Below are 21170 nucleotides of genomic sequence, written 5' to 3'. Positions count from 1 at the left end.
AGAGAGACACAGAGAGAGAGAGAGAGACAGAGGAACAGAGAGAGAGACAGAGGAACAGAGAGAGAGACACCGAGAGAGACAGAGAGACAGAGAGAGACACAGAGGGACACAGAGAGAGGGACACAGAGAGAGGGGGGACAGAGACAGAGGGACAGGGGGACACAGACAGAGGGACAGGGGGACACAGGCAGAGGGACAGGGGGACACAGGCAGAGGGACACAGATAAAGTGGGACACAGAGAGAGGGACAGAGGGAAAGAGAGATAGAGGGACAGAGAGGGAGAGAGAGAGACAGAGAGACAGAGAGGGACAGAGAGAGAGAGAGAGAGGGACAGAGAGAGAGAGGGACAGAGAGAGAGAGAGAGAGAGAGAGGGACAGAGAGAGAGAGAGAGAGAGGGACAGAGAGAGAGAGGGACAGAGAGAGAGAGAGAGAGGGACAGAGAGAGAGAGAGGGACAGAGAGAGAGAGACAGAGAGAGAGAGAGAGAGAGACAGAGAGAGAGAGAGAGAGAGAGAGAGAGAGACAGAGAGAGAGAGAGACAGAGAGAGAGAGGGACAGAGAGAGAGAGGGACAGAGAGAGAGAGGGACAGAGAGAGAGAGGGACAGAGAGAGAGAGGGACAGAGAGAGAGAGACAGAGAGAGAGAGGGACAGAGAGAGAGAGGGACAGAGAGAGAGGGACAGAGAGAGAGGGACACAGAGAGAGGGACACAGAGAGAGGGAGGGACACAGAGAGAGGGACAGAGAGGACAACATAATGATTGAGATGAATAGTTCCACATTAAGTTAATTTCATATCACATGTAACAAGACAGTTTAGTTACCTGGAGGAAATGGATGTGATCCTCTGTGTGTGAGAGCTGCTCCAGCTCAGTGCTTCTCTTCCTCAGCTCAGCTATCTCCTGCTTCAGTTGCTCCAGGACTCCTTCAGCTTCACTCACTTGAGCCTTCTCTTGGGCTCTGATCAGCTCCTTCACCTCAGAGCTCCTTCTCTCAATGGAGCGGATCAGCTCAGTAAAGATCTGATCACTGTCCTCCACTGCTGCCTGTGCAGAGCGCTGTTAAGAGAGAGAGAGAGAGACAGAGAGAGAGACAGAGACAGAGACAGAGACAGAGACAGAGACAGAGAGAGAGAGAGAGAGAGAGAGAGAGAGAGAGAGAGAGACAGAGACAGAGAGAGAGAGAGAGAGAGAGAGAGAGAGAGAGAGAGAGAGACAGAGACAGAGACAGAGACAGAGAGAGAGAGAGAGAGAGAGAGAGAGAGAGAGAGAGAGGGACAGAGAGATAGCAGTTAGTTAATAGTATCTCTTCTTGCAAATTCATCTTCTGCACATCTATCACTCCAGTGTTTAATTGCTAAATTGTAATTATTTCTCCACTCTGGCCTATTTATTAACTTACCTCCTTTATCTTACCTCATTTACACAACTGTATATAGACTTTTCTATTGTGTTATTGACTGTACGTTTGTTTATTCCATGTGTAACTCTGTGTTGTTGTTTGTGTCACACTGATTTGCTTTATCTTGGCCAGGTCGCAGTTGTAAATGAGAACTTGTTCTCAACTGGCCCACCTGGTTAAATAAAGGACTTGTTCTCAACTGGCCCACCTGGTTAAATAAAGGACTTGTTCTCAACTGGCCCACCTGGTTAAATAAAGGACTTGTTCTCAACTAGCCTACCTGGTTAAATAAAGGACTTGTTCTCAACTGGCCCACCTGGTTAAATAAAGGACTTGTTCTCAACTGGCCTACCTGGTTAAATAAAGGACATGTTCTCAACTGGCCCACCTGGTTAAATAAAGGACTTGTTCTCAACTGGCCTACCTGGTTAAATAAAGGACTTGTTCTCTACTAGCCCACCTGGTTAAATAAAGGACTTGTTCTCAACAGGCCCACCTGGTTAAATAAAGGACTTGTTCTCAACTTGCCCACCTGGTTAAATAAAGGACTTGTTCTCAACTGGCCCACCTGGTTAAATAAAGGACTTGTTCTCAACTGGCCCACCTGGTTAAATAAAGGACTTGTTCTCAACTGGCCTACCTGGTTAAATAAAGGACTTGTTCTCAACTAGCCTACCTGGTTAAATAAAGGACTTGTTCTCAACTAGCCTACCTGGTTAAATAAAGGACTTGTTCTCAACTGGCCCACCTGGTTAAATAAAGGACTTGTTCTCAACTAGCCTACCTGGTTAAATAAAGGTGAAATTAAATAAACAGTAATGGCATTACCCTGGCAACACAGAGAAAACATGATGAACAGTCTGTCATTGTAGAAAACGGACAACCCCTCCCCAACTCCCAGGTCAACCCGAGCCAATCAGCTATTGGTGTCCAGGGCTCCATGTAATACCCTCCACTGGATGACCCCTGACCTTTCCAGCACTGGGAGCTTATAGAGCACCCTCCACCTATACCCTGCCATGCTCTCAGCCCCCAGAACCCCCTGCCTCTGATGCCCCTTCCCTCCCGCTAAGCCCACCTCCGTACGGTACAGTAGCCTCTGTGCTGCTTTGAGTCAGAACGCTGCCACCCTGCTCTCCAGGTCCACCAAACCCAGTGATCAGTGGTTCCTCCCATCCCCACGGCCCAGGCACCACACCACACCCCCTCTCGTGTGGGTCTCAGCAGCTGCCAGGCCCTCAGTACTGCAGCGTAGAAATCAGAGACCCCTGTTGTATTGAGTCTCTCAGAGACGACCTCAGAGTTGACAAGGTAAAAATCTGTTGTTCTGCCGCTGAACAAGGCAGTTAACCCACTGGTCCCCAGGAGGACGTCATTGTAAATAGAATTTGTTCTTAACTGACCTGCCTAGTTAAATAAAGGTTTCATTAAAAAGTCTGGCAATAACTTAACTTTTCATTATTTAGACAGACTCTTCTAAATAATAAATATAATAAAATAACAAAACAACAGTTAAATGCTAAGTACTATACATAGGTTTTATTTAAAAAATAACAATAGAACCTATTTAGTACTATAATGGTATTTACTAACATAATATTATTACTATAATAGTTTCTAAAGGGGTTCTAGGCTACCCTACCCTAGAATTAGGGTTCAGGATAAAACAGGTTATACGTAGGGTTAGAGTTTCTGTACAGCACTTTGTGACATCTGCTGATGTAAAAAGGACTTCATAAATACATTAGATTGATTGTTAGGTTCAGGGTATTTAAAGAGATAAACTGTATGGGTTTATATCTCTCTTGCTCCTCCCTGTGGTCTTCTGTGGGAACTACATACCTCATTCACCACACTTGATAGGCTCATAATCTGAGGTAGCAACTGAGTCAGAGCTACAAATCAATGATCTCCACCTATCCATTAGGTTTACAACTCAGTGAACCTGCGCAGCATTCTCTCTATTTGATGTCTACGAACCAACAGATTTCAACGATTATCATATTACCCAGCAGCCATTTAGAAACAAATAAAAAAAGGTTAGTTAATAATAAGTTACCTGAGGTAAACCTACAAGGTTAGTTAATAATAAGTTATGAGGTAAACCTACAAGGATAGTTAATAATAAGTTACCTGAGGTAAACCTACAAGGATAGTTAATAATAAGTTACCTGAGGTAAACCTACAAGGGTAGTTAATAATAAGTTACCTGAGGTAAACCTACAAGGTTAGTTAATTATAAGTTACCTGAGGTAAACCTACAAGGATAGTTAATAATAAGTTACCTGAGGTAAACCTACCAGGTTAGTTAATAATAAGTTACCTGAGGTAAACCTACCAGGTTAGTTAATAATAAGTTACCTGAGGTAAACCTACAAGGTTAACGCGGGCTGGAAGAGAATTACTTCAAAACCACAGCAAACAGCTGGGACATATAGTAATATTATATATATAATATTATATCACTGGGCTCCTCTGTGCTAACAAACCCTGTGTACCACCCCTCCCCTGTTTAACCTTGAATTTCGTTCAGAAAAACACTTCCACATTTAGCAAAACGAACCAACTCTTTACGGATCTGTTCGGTGGTAATAAACGGAGGCAGATTAGACACCACTACTCTTGTCGAAATCAGCACCAACACAACCCCTCACATAAATCATACTGGTAACTAGCCGGACAACAAGACTCACCTTTTACATTACCACAACCACCGCCTTGTTCATTCTGGATACAGAGTGTATATGTTCCTCTCCCACCTGTTCACCGACCAGGATCAATAATTCCTCCACACCATTCTCCACAACGCACCTGAAGAGACAGCGTTTCTTCTCCACTCGGTTGAGGACATCAAATTACCCTACTCCCTCCTCAACTCTAACCGATAAACAGAGGAAACCAATAAACAAACCCTCCCACCATGACAAAATACATTTGGAAAATAGGCAAAAGAATAGCTGCACTCTTCACGAACGACAAAACCTCACGTTACCAACTTCTTCTTCTTCTATGGTATAATGGCGGTCCTCAAACCAACGTTAAAGGAGCGTGGCGCCTCCTACTGTGCTGGAGTGTGTTCAATCACGGTTTACACCATTTCTAAATCCTCCTACCTAACTCAGTACTTCTGAGAAAATAAAAAAGATCCCTACTAACTTCTAATAGACCCTCCCCCATCCCCCAAATCTAAATGTCCTAAACACAATCGAGGAAACACCACCTCTTCCTTCCTAATCTGACCTTTGAACCTTGGTCCACTAACCTTTCTTTGGAGGGCATATAAATGCCGTCCCTTGTGCTCAGAGTCCCATCTCTTCTGCCACACATCTATCAAAATGTCTCTAATCTCACATTTGTCCTCACCTCTACCCAGTGGAACATTAATATATATTATATCTTGTTTTAAAGTTATTTTAGCTAACTAGTCTACAATTTCATTCCATTCCACACCTGAATGTGCTGGGACCCAGCAGAATCTCACTACTAGACCCATTCTCTCAATTCTCCATAATAACATTAACACCTCCAATAGTAGGTCACTCCTAATAGATTTACCAGATGATAAACTATTCAATACAGACAGAGAATCTGAGGATACTATAATTCTAACAGGTTGTACGTCCTCCACCCACTGGAGGACAACTATTATCACCAACAGTTCAACTGAGTACACTGACAGTTCATCTGTTAGTCTTCTACATATCTGCACATCACATTCAGGAAGGTAAACACCTGCTCCTGTGGGCCCACTATCTGGGCCCTTGGATCCATCTGTGAAAAGAGGTAAAAAAAGCATAACAACTTCTACCAATGTAATTGTCAACCAGTTTCCCTTTATCACTGACTTCTGACCCAATCTTTCCTTTTGTCTACCAAGGTTAGATCAACAACAGGATCTGGGAGTAACCATGGAGGAACATCCCCTATCACCACAGAAAGGGCCAACCTCCAACTCCCTGAAACTACTCTCATCAGCAAGCTTTCCAACTGTCCAACCAAAACCACTGCCTTGTCTACTAGTATATTCCCAACAGTCATCTAGAACAGTAGCAGTGGGATGCTCAGCCTCACAGCCTTTCAACCCAATAAGCTAATGACAATTTATTACGTCGTATATCCAAAGGCATCTCACCTGCCTCAACTGGACTTTAATATAAATCCATGATATTATGGGATACAAAATGGGAAAAGGGGAAATTATGATAATACTAAAAAACACCCTTCTAACTAACCCTACACTCATTAAAACCCACTACCCCACTCCACTACTTTGACCCTATCTGCTCCTGCACCATGCCAACTAACCCTACACTCATTAAAAACCCACTACCCCATTCCACTACTTTGACCCTATCTGCTCCTGCACCAGGCCAACTAACCCTACACTCATTAAAACCCACTACCCCATTCCACTACTTTGACCCTATCTGCTCCTGCACCAGGCCAACTAACCCTACACTCATTAAAACCCACTACCCCCATTCCACTACTTTGACCCTATCTGCTCCTGCACCAGGCCAACGGCCTGGGAGGACGGGACACCACCACTCAACACACCCTGGAACTCTTCTGAAGTCAAATCTACTATGACCAAATACTTCTCTGCAGCTGCCACCAAAACATATTTTTTTTCTGTGATTTACATTCCATTTCTGCGGTACAGTTGATAACCATTTGCTATGAACACTAAGAAGCCAACCTTACTGAAGCATATATCCCTCGTTGGCCCATCCCTCTGTGCTGTCACAGATCTACTACTCACAGGGATCCTCTCAGGATCCCTCAGCCTTGACCCATCCTCCTCTACTTTCTGTTCCCAACAGTGGGGTCAGTGGGATTGGATAGGGGCCCCTCTACCTCTCTCTCTCTCTCTCTCTCTGACTGGAGGAGACAGGTGAAATGGTGTGTCTCCTCTGGTCAACAATACTCACCTTGAGAGACTCCACAGCCTGTTGGAGCTCCTTCAGCTCCTTCTCTCTCTCCTGGAATCTCTGCTGGACCTTCTGCTGACTCATCCCCAGCTGCCTCTGTGGAGAATCACTCTTCAATGAGCTATCAAGCTTTATTAGTCCAGTAGATCAATAGTATAGTAATGTGACATAGGGCCCATAGAGAGGAAGGTCTAAATAATGGATGGTCCATTTACTAAATGATATTTATTTGTTGCTATGTGAATGATTATAGTTTTTATGGTAGGACTACATGTATCAACAGGTTGAGACTGAACTTTGGACTCATAAAAGGGCATTCAGAATGATAATAGTGTTTGACATTATAAAATGGTGATACATTTGGAGAATCTGGGTTAACATATCTATATACTCAAGGTTTGTGTTCATATTTGTTCTGCTGAGGATTCATTTCATTTGAATGATCTCATATTCAAACAGCCTTAGTTCCTACTGTATCTTTAATTCTTTGTTTATCAGACAGTCACCAACAAGTTGTTCTGGTCTTACCTGTTTCTCAGTCCTCTCTGCTGCAGCTGACACTGTATCATGGCCTTTATGTTCATCCATTGTACACAGATAAGAGATACACTGCTGATCGGTACGACAGTAAACCTCCAGCAGTTTGTCATGATGAGAGCAGATCTTCTCCTGTAGTTGTGCGGTGGCTTTGACCAGCTTGTGCTTCTTCAAAGCAGGAAATTCGTAGTGAGGTTGGAGGTGAGTCTCACAGTAAGAGGCCAGACACGCCAGACAGGACATGAGGGCTTTCTGCTTTCTGGTCCCAGTGCAGAAATCACACGCCACATCTCTAGGTCCAGCATAGCACAGAGCAGGAGGGGGAGCAGCCTGGAGTCCTGTCTTCTTCAGTTTCTCCACCACCTCAGCCAACATGTTATTTTTCCTCAGAATAGGCCTTGGAGTGAAGGTCTCTCTGCACTGAGGACAGCTATAGACCCCTTTCAGAACATCCTGATCCCAGCAGCCCTCAATACAGCTCCTACAGTAACTGTGTCCACAGGGGATGGTGACTGGTTCCTTCAGTAGATCCAGACAGACAGAACAACAGAACGGGTCCTGGTCCAGCAGAACTCCCTGTTGAGCCATTTGGACGGTTGTTCACTCTCACACAGACAGACGACACAGAGACTCAGATCAGTTTCGTTTCCTCAGAAGAGAGTTTGTGAAGGGGGAGGGATTTCCTGGTTCTGCCAGAGGGGTGGGGTTAGAGGGAGGGAGGGGTTAGAGGGAGGGAGGAAGAGAGAGAGGAACTGCATGCAACATCAAGAGGGAGACAAATAGTTTTGTTCCAATGTTAGAGCCCTTAACATGGAACAAATGACATAATGAATCTTAAAATGTGAGTTGTTAGAATATATGAAGGGTAACAGTTTTCTATGAAGTACGTATGTATCATTATTTTAATCACCTTTATAATGCCTTATAAATCAATAAGTCCTGAGGAGGTGTGATATATGGTTATTATACAGTACCGCGGCTAAGGGCTGTTCTTAGACAAGACACAACACGGATTGAGAATTATCTAACACTTTCAACAATACAATCACATTTTATTTTATTGGTTTCATACACATATTTATCAGATGTTATTGTGGGTGAAGTGAAATGCTTGTGTTCCTCGTTCCAACAGTGCAGTAATATCTAACAATGCTTGTGTTCCTGGCTCCAACAGTGCAGTAATATCTAACAATGCTTGTGTTCCCAGCTCCAACAGTGCAGTAATATCTAACAATGCTTGTGTTCCTGGCTCCAACAGTGCAGTAATATCTAACAATGCTTGTGTTCCTGGCTCCAACAGTGCAGTAATATCTAACAATGCTTGTGTTCCTGGCTCCAACAGTGCAGTAATATCTAACAATGCTTGTGTTCCTGGCTCCAACAGTAATATCTAACAATGCTTGTGTTCCCAGCTCCAACAGTGCAGTAATATCTAACAATGCTTGTGTTCCTAGCTCACAGAGGGCAAATCTAAAAAGTCAATGAAAATATTAGGACAAGCAATGATATATATATATATATATACACTGTGTACTGTGATGTGATGCATAGACAATTTGGAGTACATCTGTAGTATATCTGAAGAATAGTAGATGTACAGTAGTAGTTATATAGGATGAACCATGACTAGAATACAGTATATACATATGAAGTGGACAGCAGTAGTTATATTGGATGAACCATGACTAGAATACAGTATATACATATGAAGTGGACAGCAGTAGTTATATAGGATGAACCAGGACTAGAATACAGTATATACATATGAAGTAGACAGCAGTAGTTATATAGGATGAACCATGACTAAAATACAGTATATACATATGAAGTGGACAGCAGTAGTTATATAGGATGAACCAGGACTGGAATACAGTATATACATATGAAGTGGACAGCAGTAGTTATATAGGATGAACCAGGACTAGAATACAGTATATACATATGAAGTGGGCAGCAGTAGTTATATAGGATGAACCATGACTAGAATACAGTATATACATATGAAGTGGACAGCAGTAGTTATATAGGATGAACCAGGACTAGAATACAGTATATACATATGAAGTGGACAGCAGCAGTTATATAGGATGAACCATGACTAGAATACAGTATATACATATGAAGTGGACAGCAGTAGTTATATAGGATGAACCATGACTAGAATACAGTATATACATATGAAGTGGACAGCAGTAGTTATATAGGATGAACCATGACTAGAATACAGTATATACATATGAAGTGGACAGCAGTAGTTATATAGGATGAACCATGACTAGAATACAGTATATACATATGAAGTGGGCAGCAGTAGTTATATAGGATGAACCATGACTAGGAACCAGTCATATATACTGTATTCTAGTCCTGGTTCATCCTATATAACTACTGCTGTCCACTTCATATGTATATACTGTATTCTAGTCATGGTTCATCCTATATAACTACTACTGTCCACTTCATATGTATATACTGTATTCTAGTCCTGGTTCATCCTATATAACTACTGCTGTACATCTACTATTCTTCAGATATACTACAGATGTACTCCAAATTGTCTATGCATCACATCACAGTACACAGTGTATATATATATATATATATATCATTGCTTGTCCTAATATTTCCATTGACTTTTTAGATTTGCCCTCTGTGAGCTAGGAACACAAGCATTGTTAGATATTACTGCACTGTTGGAGCTGGGAACACAAGCATTGTTAGATATTACTGTTGGAGCCAGGAACACAAGCATTGTTAGATATTACTGCACTGTTGGAGCTGGGAACACAAGCATTGTTAGATATTACTGCACTGTTGGAGCTGGGAACACAAGCATTGTTAGATATTACTGCACTGTTGGAGCCAGGAACACAAGCATTGTTAGATATTACTGCACTGTTGGAGCTGGGAACACAAGCATTGTTAGATATTACTGCACTGTTGGAGCTGGGAACACAAGCATTGTTAGATATTACTGCACTGTTGGAGCTGGGAACACAAGCATTGTTAGATATTACTGCACTGTTGGAGCTGGGAACACAAGCATTGTTAGATATTACTGCACTGTTGGAGCTGGGAACACAAGCATTGTTAGATATTACTGCACTGTTGGAGCCAGGAACACAAGCATTGTTAGATATTACTGCACTGTTGGAACCCAGGAACACAAGCATTTCACTTCACCCACAATAACATCTGATAAATATGTGTATGAAACCAATAAAATAAAATGTGATTGTATTGTTGAAAGTGTTAGATAATTCTCAATCCGTGTTGTGTCTTGTCTAAGAACAGCCCTTAGCCGCGGTACTGTATAATAACCATATATCACACCTCCTCAGGACTTATTGATTTATAAGGCATTATAAAGGTCATTAAAATAATGATACATACGTACTTCATAGAAAACTGTTACCCTTCATATATTCTAACAAATCACATTTTAAGATTCATTATGTCATTTGTTCCATGTTAAGGGCTCTAACATTGGAACAAAACTATTTGTCTCCCTCTTGCTGTTGCTTGCAGTTCCTCTCTCTCTTCCTGCATTCCTCTAACCCCTCCCTCCCTCTAACCCCACCCCTCTGGCAGAACCAGGAAATCCCTCCCCCTCCCACAAACTCTCTTCTGAGGAAACGAAACTGATCTGAGTCTCTGTGTCGTCTGTCTGTGTGAGAGTGAACAACCGTCCAAATGGCTCAACAGGGAGTTCTGCTGGACCAGGACCAGTTCTGTTGTTCTGTCTGTCTGGATCTACTGAAGGAACCAGTCACCATCCCCTGTGGACACAGTTACTGTAGGAGCTGTATTGAGGGCTGCTTGGATCAGGATGTTCTGAAAGGGGTCTATAGCTGTCCTCAGTGCAGACAGACCTTCAGTCCGAGGCCTACGCTGAGTAAAAATAACATGTTGGCTGAGCTGGTGGAGAAACTGAAGAAGACAGGACTCCAGGCTGCTCCCCCTCCTGCTCTGTGCTATGCTGGACCTAGAGATGTGGCGTGTGATGTCTGTACTGGGACCAGAAAGCAGAAAGCCCTCATGTCCTGTCTGGCGTGTCTGGCCTCTTACTGTGAGACTCACCTCCAATCTCACTACGAATCTCCAGCTTTCAAGAAGCACAAGCTGGTCAAAGCCACCGCACAACTACAGGAGAAGATCTGCTCTCATCATGACAAACTGCTGGAGGTTTACTGTCGTACCGATCAGCAGTGTATCTGTCTGATGTGTACAGTGGATGAACATAAAGGCCATGATACAGTGTCAGCTGCAGCAGAGAGGACTGAGAAACAGGTAAGACCAGAACAACTTGTTGGTGACTGTCTGATAAACAAAGAATTAAAGATACAGTAGGAACTAAGGCTGTTTGAATATGAGATCATTGAAATGAAATAGATCCTCAGCAGAACAAATATGAACACAAACCTTGAGTATATTGATATGTTAACCCAGATTCTCCAGATGTATCACCATTTTATAATGTCAAACACTATTATCATTCTGAATGGCCTTTTATGAGTCCAAAGTTCAGTCTCAACCTGTTGATACATGTAGTCCTACCATAAAAACTATAATCATTCACATAGCAACAAATAAATATCATTTAGTAAATGGACCATCCATTTTTTAGACCTTCCTCTCTATGGGCCCTATGTCACATTACTATACTATTGATCTACTGGACTAATAAAGCTTGATAGCTCATTGAAGAGTGATTCTCCACAGAGGCAGCTGGGGATGAGTCAGCAGAAGGTCCAGCAGAGATTCCAGGAGAGAGAGAAGGAGCTGAAGGAGCTCCAACAGGCTGTGGAGTCTTTCAAGGTGAGTATTGTTGACCAGAGGAGACACACCATTTCACCTGTCTCCTCCAGTCAGAGAGAGAGAGAGAGAGAGAAGTAGAGGGGCCCCTATCCAATCCCACTGACCCCACTGTTGGGAACAGGTTGTCACTGCTGAGGCAGTGAAGAAAGTAGAGGAGGATGGGTCAAGGCTGAGGGATCCTGAGAGGATCCCTGTGAGTAGTAGATCTGTGACAGCACAGAGGGATGGGCCAACCAGTGATATATGCTTCAGTAAGGTTGGCTTCTTAGTGTTCATAGCAAATGGTTATCAACTGTACCGCAGAAATGGAATGTAAAATCACAGAAAAAAAATATGTTTTGGTGGCAGCTGCAGAGAAGTATTTGGTCATACTAGATTTGACTTCAGAAGAGTTCCAGGGTGTGTTGGGTGGTGGTGTCCCGTCCTCCCAGGCCGTTGGCCTGGTTACAGGAGCAGATAGGGTCAAAGTAGTGGAATGGGGTAGTGGGTTTTAATGAGTGTAGGGTTAGTTGGCCTGGTGCAGGAGCAGATAGGGTCAAAGTAGTGGAATGGGGTAGTGGGTTTTAATGAGTGTAGGGTTAGTTGGCCTGGTGCAGGAGCAGATAGGGTCAAAGTAGTGGAATGGGGTAGTGGGTTTTAATGAGTGTAGGGTTAGTTGGCCTGGTGTTGTCATTAGCTTATTGGGTTGAAAGGCTGTGAGGTTGAGCATCCCACTGCTACTGTTCTAGATGACTGTTGGGAATATACTAGTAGACAAGGCAGTGGTTTTGGTTGGACAGTTGGAAAGCTTGCTGATGAGAGTAGTTTCAGGGAGTTGGAGGTTGGCCCTTTCTGTGGTGATAGGGGATGTTCCTCCATGGTTACTCCCAGATCCTGTTGTTGATCTAACCTTGGTAGACAAAAGGAAAGATTGGGTCAGAAGTCAGTGATAAAGGGAAACTGGTTGACAATTACATTGGTAGAAGTTGTTATGCTTTTTTTACCTCTTTTCACAGATGGATCCAAGGGCCCAGATAGTGGGCCCACAGGAGCAGGTGTTTACCTTCCTGAATGTGATGTGCGGATATGTAGAAGACTAACAGATGAACTGTCAGTGTACTCAGTTGAACTGTTGGTGATAATAGTTGTCCTCCAGTGGGTGGAGGACGTACAGCCTGTTAGAATTATAGTATCCTCAGATTCTCTGTCTGTATTGAATAGTTTATCATCTGGTAAATCTATTAGGAGTGACCTACTATTGGAGGTATTAATGTTATTACGGAGAATTGAGAGAATGGGTCTAGTAGTGAGATTCTGCTGGGTCCCAGCACATTCAGGTGTGGAATGGAATGAAATTGTAGACTAGTTAGCTAACATAACTTTAAAACAAGATATAATATATATTAATGTTCCACTGGGTAGAGGTGAGGACAAATGTGAGATCAGAGACATTTTGATAGATGTGTGGGAGAAGAGATGGGACTCTGAGCACAAGGGACGGCATTTATATGTCCTCTAAAGGTCGGTGGAACAAGGTTCATAGGTCAGATTAGGAAGGAAGAGGTGGTGTTTCCTCGATTGTGTTTAGGACATTGTACATTGAACTGGTCCTTCCATGTGGTTGGCAGCATGTGAATGGTTTGTGTCTGGAGGGTATTGTCAATGAAACGGTGGAGCATGTGTTGTTATATTGTTGTAAGGATGTTGAAGAGAGGGAAAGATTGAAGTGTAGGGTCATTGAGGTTGGATGGGGGGTTGGATGGGGGTTTGGAAGGGATTTGGGGGATGGGGGAGGGTCTATTAGAAGTTAGTAGGGATCTTTTTTATTTTCTCAGAAGTACTGAGTTAGGTAGGAGGATTTAGAAATGGTGTAAACCGTGATTGAACACACTCCAGCACAGTAGGAGGCGCCACGCTCCTTTAACGTTGGTTTGAGGACCGCCATTATACCATAGAAGAAGAAGAAGTTGGTAACGTGAGGTTTTGTCGTTCGTGAAGAGTGCAGCTATTCTTTTGCCTATTTTCCAAATGTATTTTGTCATGGTGGGAGGGTTTGTTTACTGGTTTCCGCTGTTTATGGGTTAGAGTTGAGGAGGGAGTAGGGTAGTTTGATGTCCTCAACCGAGTGGAGAAGAAACGCTGTCTCTTCAGGTGCGTTGTGGAGAATGGTGTGGAGGAATTATTGATCCTGGTCGGTGAACAGGTGGGAGAGGAACATATACACTCTGTATCCAGAATGAACAAGGCGGTGGTTGTGGTAATGTAAAAGGTGAGTCTTGTTACCCGGCTAGTTACCAGTATGATTTATGTGAGGGGTTGTGTTGGTGCCGATTTCGACAAGAGTAGTGGTGTCTAATCTGCCTCCGTTTATTACCACCGAACAGATCCGTAAAGAGTTGGTTCGTTTTGCTAAATGTGGAAGTGTTTTTCTGAACGAAATTCAAGGTTAAACAGGGGAGGGGTGGTACACAGGGTTTGTTAGCACAGAGGAGCCCAGTGATATAATATTATATATATATAATATTACTATATGTCCCAGCTGTTTGCTGTGGTTTTGAAGTAATTCTCTTCCAGCCCGCGTTAACCTTGTAGGTTTACCTCAGGTAACTTATTATTAACTATCCTTGTAGGTTTACCTCAGGTAACTTATTATTAACTATCCTTGTAGGTTTACCTCAGGTAACTTATTATTAACTAGGTTACAGCTACTAATAATGGTAACTGGTAATTTGATATGTGTTGAAATCTGTTGGTTCGTAGACATCAAATAGAGAGAATGCTGCGCAGGTTCACTGAGTTGTAAACCTAATGGATAGGTGGAGATCATTGATTTGTAGCTCTGACTCAGTTGCTACCTCAGATTATGAGCCTATCAAGTGTGGTGAATGAGGTATGTAGTTCCCACAGAAGACCACAGGGAGGAGCAAGAGAGATATAAACCCATACAGTTTATCTCTTTAAATACCCTGAACCTAACAATCAATCTAAACAATATAAAGACCTTTTTACATCAGCAGATGTCACAAAGTGCTGTACAGAAACTCTAACCCTACGTATAACCTGTTTTATCCTGAACCCTAATTCTAGGGTAGGGTAGCCTAGAACCCCTTTAGAAACTATTATAGTAATAATATTATGTTAGTAAATACCATTATAGTACTAAATAGGTTCTATTGTTATTTTTTAAATAAACCTATGTATAGTACTTAGCATTTAACTGTTTTTTTTTGTTATTTTATTATATTTATTATTTAGAGGAGTCTGTCTAAATAATTAAAAGTTAAGTTATTGCCACACTTTTTAATGAAACCTTTATTTAACCAGGTGGGCTAGTTGAGAACAAGTCCTTTATTTAACCAGGTGGGCCAGTTGAGAACAAGTCCTTTATTTAACCAGGTGGGCCAGTTGAGAACAAGTCCTTTATTTAACCAGGTGGGCTAGTTGAGAACAAGTCCTTTATTTAACCAGGTGGGCCAGTTGAGAACAAGTTCTCATTTACAACTGCGACCTGGCCAAGATAAAGCAAAGCAGTGTGACACAAACAACAACACAGAGTTACACATGGAATAAACAAACGTACAGTCAATAACACAATAGAAAAGTCTATATACAGTTGTGCAAATGAGGTAAGATAAAGGAGGTAAGTTAATAAATAGGCCGTGGTGGAGAAATAATTACAATGTAGCAATTAAACACTGGAGTGATAGATGTGCAGAAGATGAATTTGCAAGAAGAGATACTATTAACTAACTGCTATCTCTCTCTCTCTCTCTGTCTCTCTCTCTCTCTCTCTGTCCCTCTCTCTCTCTGTCCCTCTCTCTCTCTCTCTTACTCTGTCTCTCTCTCTTACTCTGTCCCTCTCTCTTACTCTGTCCCTCTCTCTTACTCTGTCCCTCTCTCTCTCTCTCTCTCCCTCTCTCTCTCTCTGTCTCTCTCTCTCTCTCTCTGTCCCTCTCTCTCTCTCTCTCTCTCTCTCTGTCCCTCTCTCTCTCTCTCTCTCTGTCCCTCTCTCTCTCTCTCTCTCTGTCCCTCTCTCTCTCTCTCTCTCCCTCTCTCTCTCTCTGTCCCTCTCTCTCTCTCTCTCTCTCCCTCTCTCTCTCTCTGTCCCTCTCTCTCTCTCTCTCCCTCTCTCTCTGTCCCTCTCTCTCTCTCTCTGTCCCTCTCTCTCTCTCTCTCTCTGTCCCTCTCTCTCTCTCTCTCTGTCCCTCTCTCTCTCTCTCTCCCTCTCTCTCTCTCTCTCCCTCTCTCTCTCTCTGTCCCTCTCTCTCTCTCTCTCCCTCTCTCTCTGTCCCTCTCTCTCTCTGTCCCTCTCTCTCTCTCTCTCTCTCTCTGTCTCTCTCTCTCTCTCTGTCTCTCTCTCTCTCTCTCTCTGTCTCTCTCTCTCTCTCTGTCCCTCTCTCTCTCTCTCTCTCTCTCTCTCTCTCTCTCTCTCTCAACAGCGCTCTGCACAGGCAGCAGTGGAGGACAGTGATCAGATCTTTACTGAGCTGATCCGCTCCATTGAGAGAAGGAGCTCTGAGGTGAAGGAGCTGATCAGAGCCCAAGAGAAGGATCAAGTGAGTGAAGCTGAAGGAGTCCTGGAGCAACTGAAGCAGGAGATAGCTGAGCTGAGGAAGAGAAGCACTGAGCTGGAGCAGCTCTCACACACAGAGGATCACATCCATTTCCTCCAGGTAACTAAACTGTCTTGTTACATGTGATATGAAATGAACTTCATGTGAAACTATTCATCTCAATCATTATGTTGTCCTCTCTGTCCCTCTCTCTCTCTGTCTCTCTCTCTCTCTCTTTCTGTCTCTCTCTCTCTCTGTCCCTCTCTCTGTCCCTCTCTCTGTCCCTCTCTCTCTGTCCCTCTGTCCCTCTGTCTGTCTGTCTGTCTGTCTGTCTGTCTGTCTGTCTGTCTGTCTGTCTGTCTGTCTGTCTGTCTGTCTGTCTGTCTGTCTGTCTGTCTGTCTGTCTCTCTCTCTCTCTCTGTCCATCTCTCTCTCTCTCTGTCCCCCTCTCTCTCTCTCTCTGTCCCCCTCTCTCTCTCTGTCCCCCTCTCTCTCTCTCTCTCTCTGTCCCCCTCTCTCTCTCTCTCTGTCCCTCTCTCTCTCTGTCGTCCTCTCTCTCTCTCTCTCTCTATGTCTCTCTCTCTCTCCCCCCCCTCTCTCTCTCTCTCTCTCTCTCTCTCTGTCCCTCTCTCTCTCTCTGTCCCTCTCTCTCTCTCTGTCCCCCTCTCTCTCTCTCTGTCCCTCTCTCTCTCTCTCTCTGTCCCTCCAATCTCTGTCCCTCCTCTCTCTCTCTGTCCCTCTCTCTCTTTCCCTCTGTCCCTCTCTCTGTGTCCCCCTCTCTCTGTGTCCCTCTCTCTCTCTGTCCCCCTCTGTCTCTCTGTGTCTCTCTGTGTCCCACTTTCTGTGTCCCCCTGTCCCTCTGTCTGTGTCCCCCTGTCCCTCTGTCTGTGTCCCCCTGTCCCTCTGTCTGTGTCCCCCTGTCCCTCTGTCTGTGTCCCCCCCTCTCTCTGTGTCCCTCTCTCTGGGTCTCTCTGTTCCTCTCTCTCTCTGGCCCTCTGTGTCCCTCTGTGTCCCTCTGTCCCTCTCTCTGTCTCTCTCGGTGTCCCTCTCTCTGGGTCCCTCTCTCTGTGTCCCCCTCTCTCTGGGTCTCTGTGTCCCCCTCTCTCGGTGTCTCTCTCTCTCTCTGTCTCTCTCTCTCTGTCCCTCTGTCCCTCTCTCTGTCTCTCTGTCTCTCTCTCTGTCTCTCCCTCTGTCCCTCTCACTCTGTCCCTCTCTGTCTGTCTCTCTCTCTGTCTCTCTCTCTGTCTCTGTCTCTCTCTCTCCAGAGTTATCAGTCTCTCTCCAGTATCAGTGTATCTTCAGACTTACCCAGCATCGTTGTCCGTCCTCTTCAGTACTTTGGAGATGTGAGTAAGACTGTGTCTGAACTGAGAGAGAAACTAGAAGACTTCCTTAAAGGAGAATGGACCAAGATCTCCACTACAGGTGTGTTGAAAACAATCAGAACATCAACTTTAGACCATTGAAAGTTCCCTACTAGTCATATACATGTGGAATATGGTATGATGATAACATTCCCTCTCTCTGTCAATGTGTTTGTGTGTCTGTAGTGAATATAGTGGAGGTTGTTCTGCCTCCAGAGCCCAAGACCAGAGAACAGTTGTTACAATGTGAGTCTCTTTATTGTGAAGTAACTAACAGTCTCTTTTTACTGCCACTCCTAACAATCCCTCTAGAAATATATAGCAATAGTAGATCTAATCAAAGACTGGGTATCTATCTGACTCCTCATATTTCTCTGATTTGATCTCTGCTGTGCTCTAATCAAAGACAGGGTAGATACAGTATCTGACTTAACTTATTGTTCTGACTCCCCTCATTGGTCTCTGCTCTTCTCCCAGATTCCTGTCAGCTCACACTGGACCCAAACACAGCATACACACACCTCTCTCTGTCTGAAGGGAACAGAAAGGTGACCTGGACACGCCAAGTCCAACCATATCCTGACCATCCAGACAGATTCACCGACTGGTCTCAGGTTCTGTGTAGAGAGGGTCTGTCTGGACGCTGTTACTGGGAGGTGGAGTGGAGTGGTAATGTTGTTACAGCAGTCTCATATAAAGACATCAGCAGAACAGAGAGAGGTAATGGATTTGGATACAATAACAAGTCCTGGAGTTTACAGTGCTGTAGAGGTGGTTATTATTTCATACACAATAATGTTGTGACTAAAGTATCAGACCCTCAGTCCTCCAGAGTAGGAGTGTACCTGGATCACAAGGCAGGTACTCTGTCCTTCTACAGTGTCTCTGACACAATGACCCTCCTCCACAGAGTCCAGACCACATTCACTCAGCCCCTCTATCCTGGGTTTAATATCTATAGTTATAATGGTACTGCTGAGCTGGTTAAACTGTAGTAGGGTCCACATAGATACTAGTCATGCTGGTGTAGTCTATAGCTGAGCTGGTTAAACTGTAGTAGGGTCCACATAGATACTAGTCATGCTGGTGTAGTCTATAGCTGAGCTGGTTAAACTGTAGTAGGGTCCACATAGATACTAGTCATGCTGGTGTAGTCTATAGCTGAGCTGGTTAAACTGTAGTAGGGTCCACATAGATACTAGTCATGCTGGTGTAGTCTATAGCTGAGCTGGTTAAACTGTAGTATGGTCCACATAGATACTAGTCATGCTGGTGTAGTCTATAGCTGAGCTGGTTAAACTGTAGTAGGGTCCACATAGATACTAGTCATGCTGGTGTAGTCTATAGCTGAGCTGGTTAAACTGTAGTAGGGTCCACATAGATACTAGTCATGCTGGTGTAGTCTATAGCTGAGCTGGTTAAACTGTAGTAGGGTCCACATAGATACTAGTCACGCTGGTGTAGTCTATAGCTGAGCTGGTTAAACTGTAGTAGGGTCCACATAGATACTAGTCACGCTGGTGTAGTCTATAGCTGAGCTGGTTAAACTGTAGTAGGGTCCACATAGATACTAGTCACGCTGGTGTAGTCTATAGCTGAGCTGGTTAAACTGTAGTAGGGTCCACATAGATACTAGTCATGCTGGTGTAGTCTATAGCTGAGCTGGTTAAACTGTAGTAGGGTCCACATAGATACTAGTCATGCTGGTGTAGTCTATAGCTGAGCTGGTTAAACTGTAGTAGGGTCCACATAGATACTAGTCACGCTGGTGTAGTCTATAGCTGAGCTGGTTAAACTGTAGTAGGGTCCACATAGATACTAGTCACGCTGGTGTAGTCTATAGCTGAGCTGGTTAAACTGTAGTAGGGTCCACATAGATACTAGTCATGCTGGTGTAGTCTATAGCTGAGCTGGTTAAACTGTAGTAGGGTCCACATAGATACTAGTCATGCTGGTGTAGTCTATAGCTGAGCTGGTTAAACTGTAGTAGGGTCCACATAGATACTAGTCATGCTGGTGTAGTCTATAGCTGAGCTGGTTAAACTGTAGTAGGGTCCACATAGATACTAGTCATGCTGGTGTAGTCTATAGCTGAGCTGGTTAAACTGTAGTAGGGTCCACATAGATACTAGTCATGCTGGTGTAGTCTATAGCTGAGCTGGTTAAACTGTAGTAGGGTCCACATAGATACTAGTCATGCTGGTCTAGTCTATAGCTGAGCTGGTTAAACTGTAGTAGGGTCCACATAGATACTAGTCATGCTGGTGTAGTCTATAGCTGAGCTGGTTAAACTGTAGTAGGGTCCACATAGATACTAGTCATGCTGGTGTAGTCTATAGCTGAGCTGGTTAAACTGTAGTAGGGTCCACATAGATACTAGTCATGCTGGTGTAGTCTATAGCTGAGCTGGTTAAACTGTAGTAGGGTCCACATAGATACTAGTCATGCTGGTGTAGTCTATAGCTGAGCTGGTTAAACTGTAGTAGGGTCCACATAGATACTAGTCATGCTGGTGTAGTCTATAGCTGAGCTGGTTAAACTGTAGTAGGGTCCACATAGATACTAGTCATGCTGGTGTAGTCTATAGCTGAGCTGGTTAAACTGTAGTAGGGTCCACATAGATACTAGTCATGCTGGTGTAGTCTATAGCTGAGCTGGTTAAACTGTAGTAGGGTCCACATAGATACTAGTCATGCTGGTGTAGACTATAGCTGAGCTGGTTAAACTGTAGTAGGGTCCACATAGATACTAGTCATGCTGGTGTAGTCTATAGCTGAGCTGGTTAAACTGTAGTAGGGTCCACATAGATACTAGTCATGCTGGTGTAGTCTATAGCTGAGCTGGTTAAACTGTAGTAGGGTCCACATAGATACTAGTCATGCTGGTGGTGATGGTCCCCAGATGTGATGATTTATTCTGCTCTGTTTTATGTACAATCCTTATTTTCTGACTGATTTGAATTTGAAGAGATTTAAGGTTTTCATATTTGATAAAATACAATGTCCATTTCCATGAATCATGATGTCTGGTGGTGATGTAACAACAGGTGGTCTTTTTAATCCACTATCCAGAGTCAGGAACAGATGAAGTTAGGTCTGCTACTGTTCAGTGATTAAATATATATACTTCTGTGAATATATGAACCATTTGCATCCAAAAATAAACTGCTCACATTCTGGAGATAAACTTTGTAAGGACTGTGTGTGTTTTTGTGTAAATAGTTTCTGAAAAAAGTGTGTCCAGCTCAAATGCTGATTGTTGTTGTAAATGAGGGTTCTAAATGAGGGTTCTAAAGAGCGTTCTAAATGAGCGTTCTAAAGGAACGTTCTAAACGAGGGTTCTAAAGAGCGTTCTAAACGAGCGTTCTAAACGAGGGTTCTAAAAGAGCGTTCTAAACGAGGGTTCTAAATGAGCGTTCTAAATGAGCGTTCTAAATGAGGGTTCTAAATGTGTGTTCTAAATTGAGAGGTAGCCTGACTGCCATTAGGTACCGAGATGAGATCCTCAGACCCCTTGTGAGACCATATGCTGGTGCGGTTGGCCCTGGGTTCCTCCTAATGCAAGACAATGCTAGACCTCATGTGGCTG

The 21170-nt window shown here is 43.7% G+C and overlaps 1 protein-coding gene and 1 pseudogene across 1 annotated transcript; one reads left to right on the top strand and one right to left on the bottom strand.

The window, feature by feature from the left end:
• LOC145877205 (tripartite motif-containing protein 16-like) overlaps nt 1–7530 on the bottom strand; it is a 15945-nt pseudogene extending 8415 nt beyond the window's left edge.
• Nucleotides 7531–10486: 2956 nt separating this feature from the next.
• Nucleotides 10487–20772, top strand: LOC145877218 (tripartite motif-containing protein 16). Its single transcript, XM_082972516.1, has 6 exons — nt 10487–11158; nt 11591–11686; nt 16105–16338; nt 17484–17643; nt 17769–17828; nt 18060–20772. Exons 1-6 carry the CDS (start codon nt 10562–10564, stop codon nt 18575–18577), a joined length of 1665 nt encoding a protein of 554 aa, XP_082828642.1. The 5' UTR covers nt 10487–10561; the 3' UTR covers nt 18578–20772.
• Nucleotides 20773–21170: the final 398 nt, after the last annotated feature.

This window comes from Salmo salar, unplaced genomic scaffold (genome assembly GCF_965601325.2).
Source record: "Salmo salar unplaced genomic scaffold, fSalSal1 ptg000721l, whole genome shotgun sequence".
Taxonomy (NCBI): domain Eukaryota; kingdom Metazoa; phylum Chordata; class Actinopteri; order Salmoniformes; family Salmonidae; genus Salmo; species Salmo salar.
Note: the sequence above shows the minus strand (reverse complement) of the source record. Positions and strands in the feature narration are given on the sequence as shown.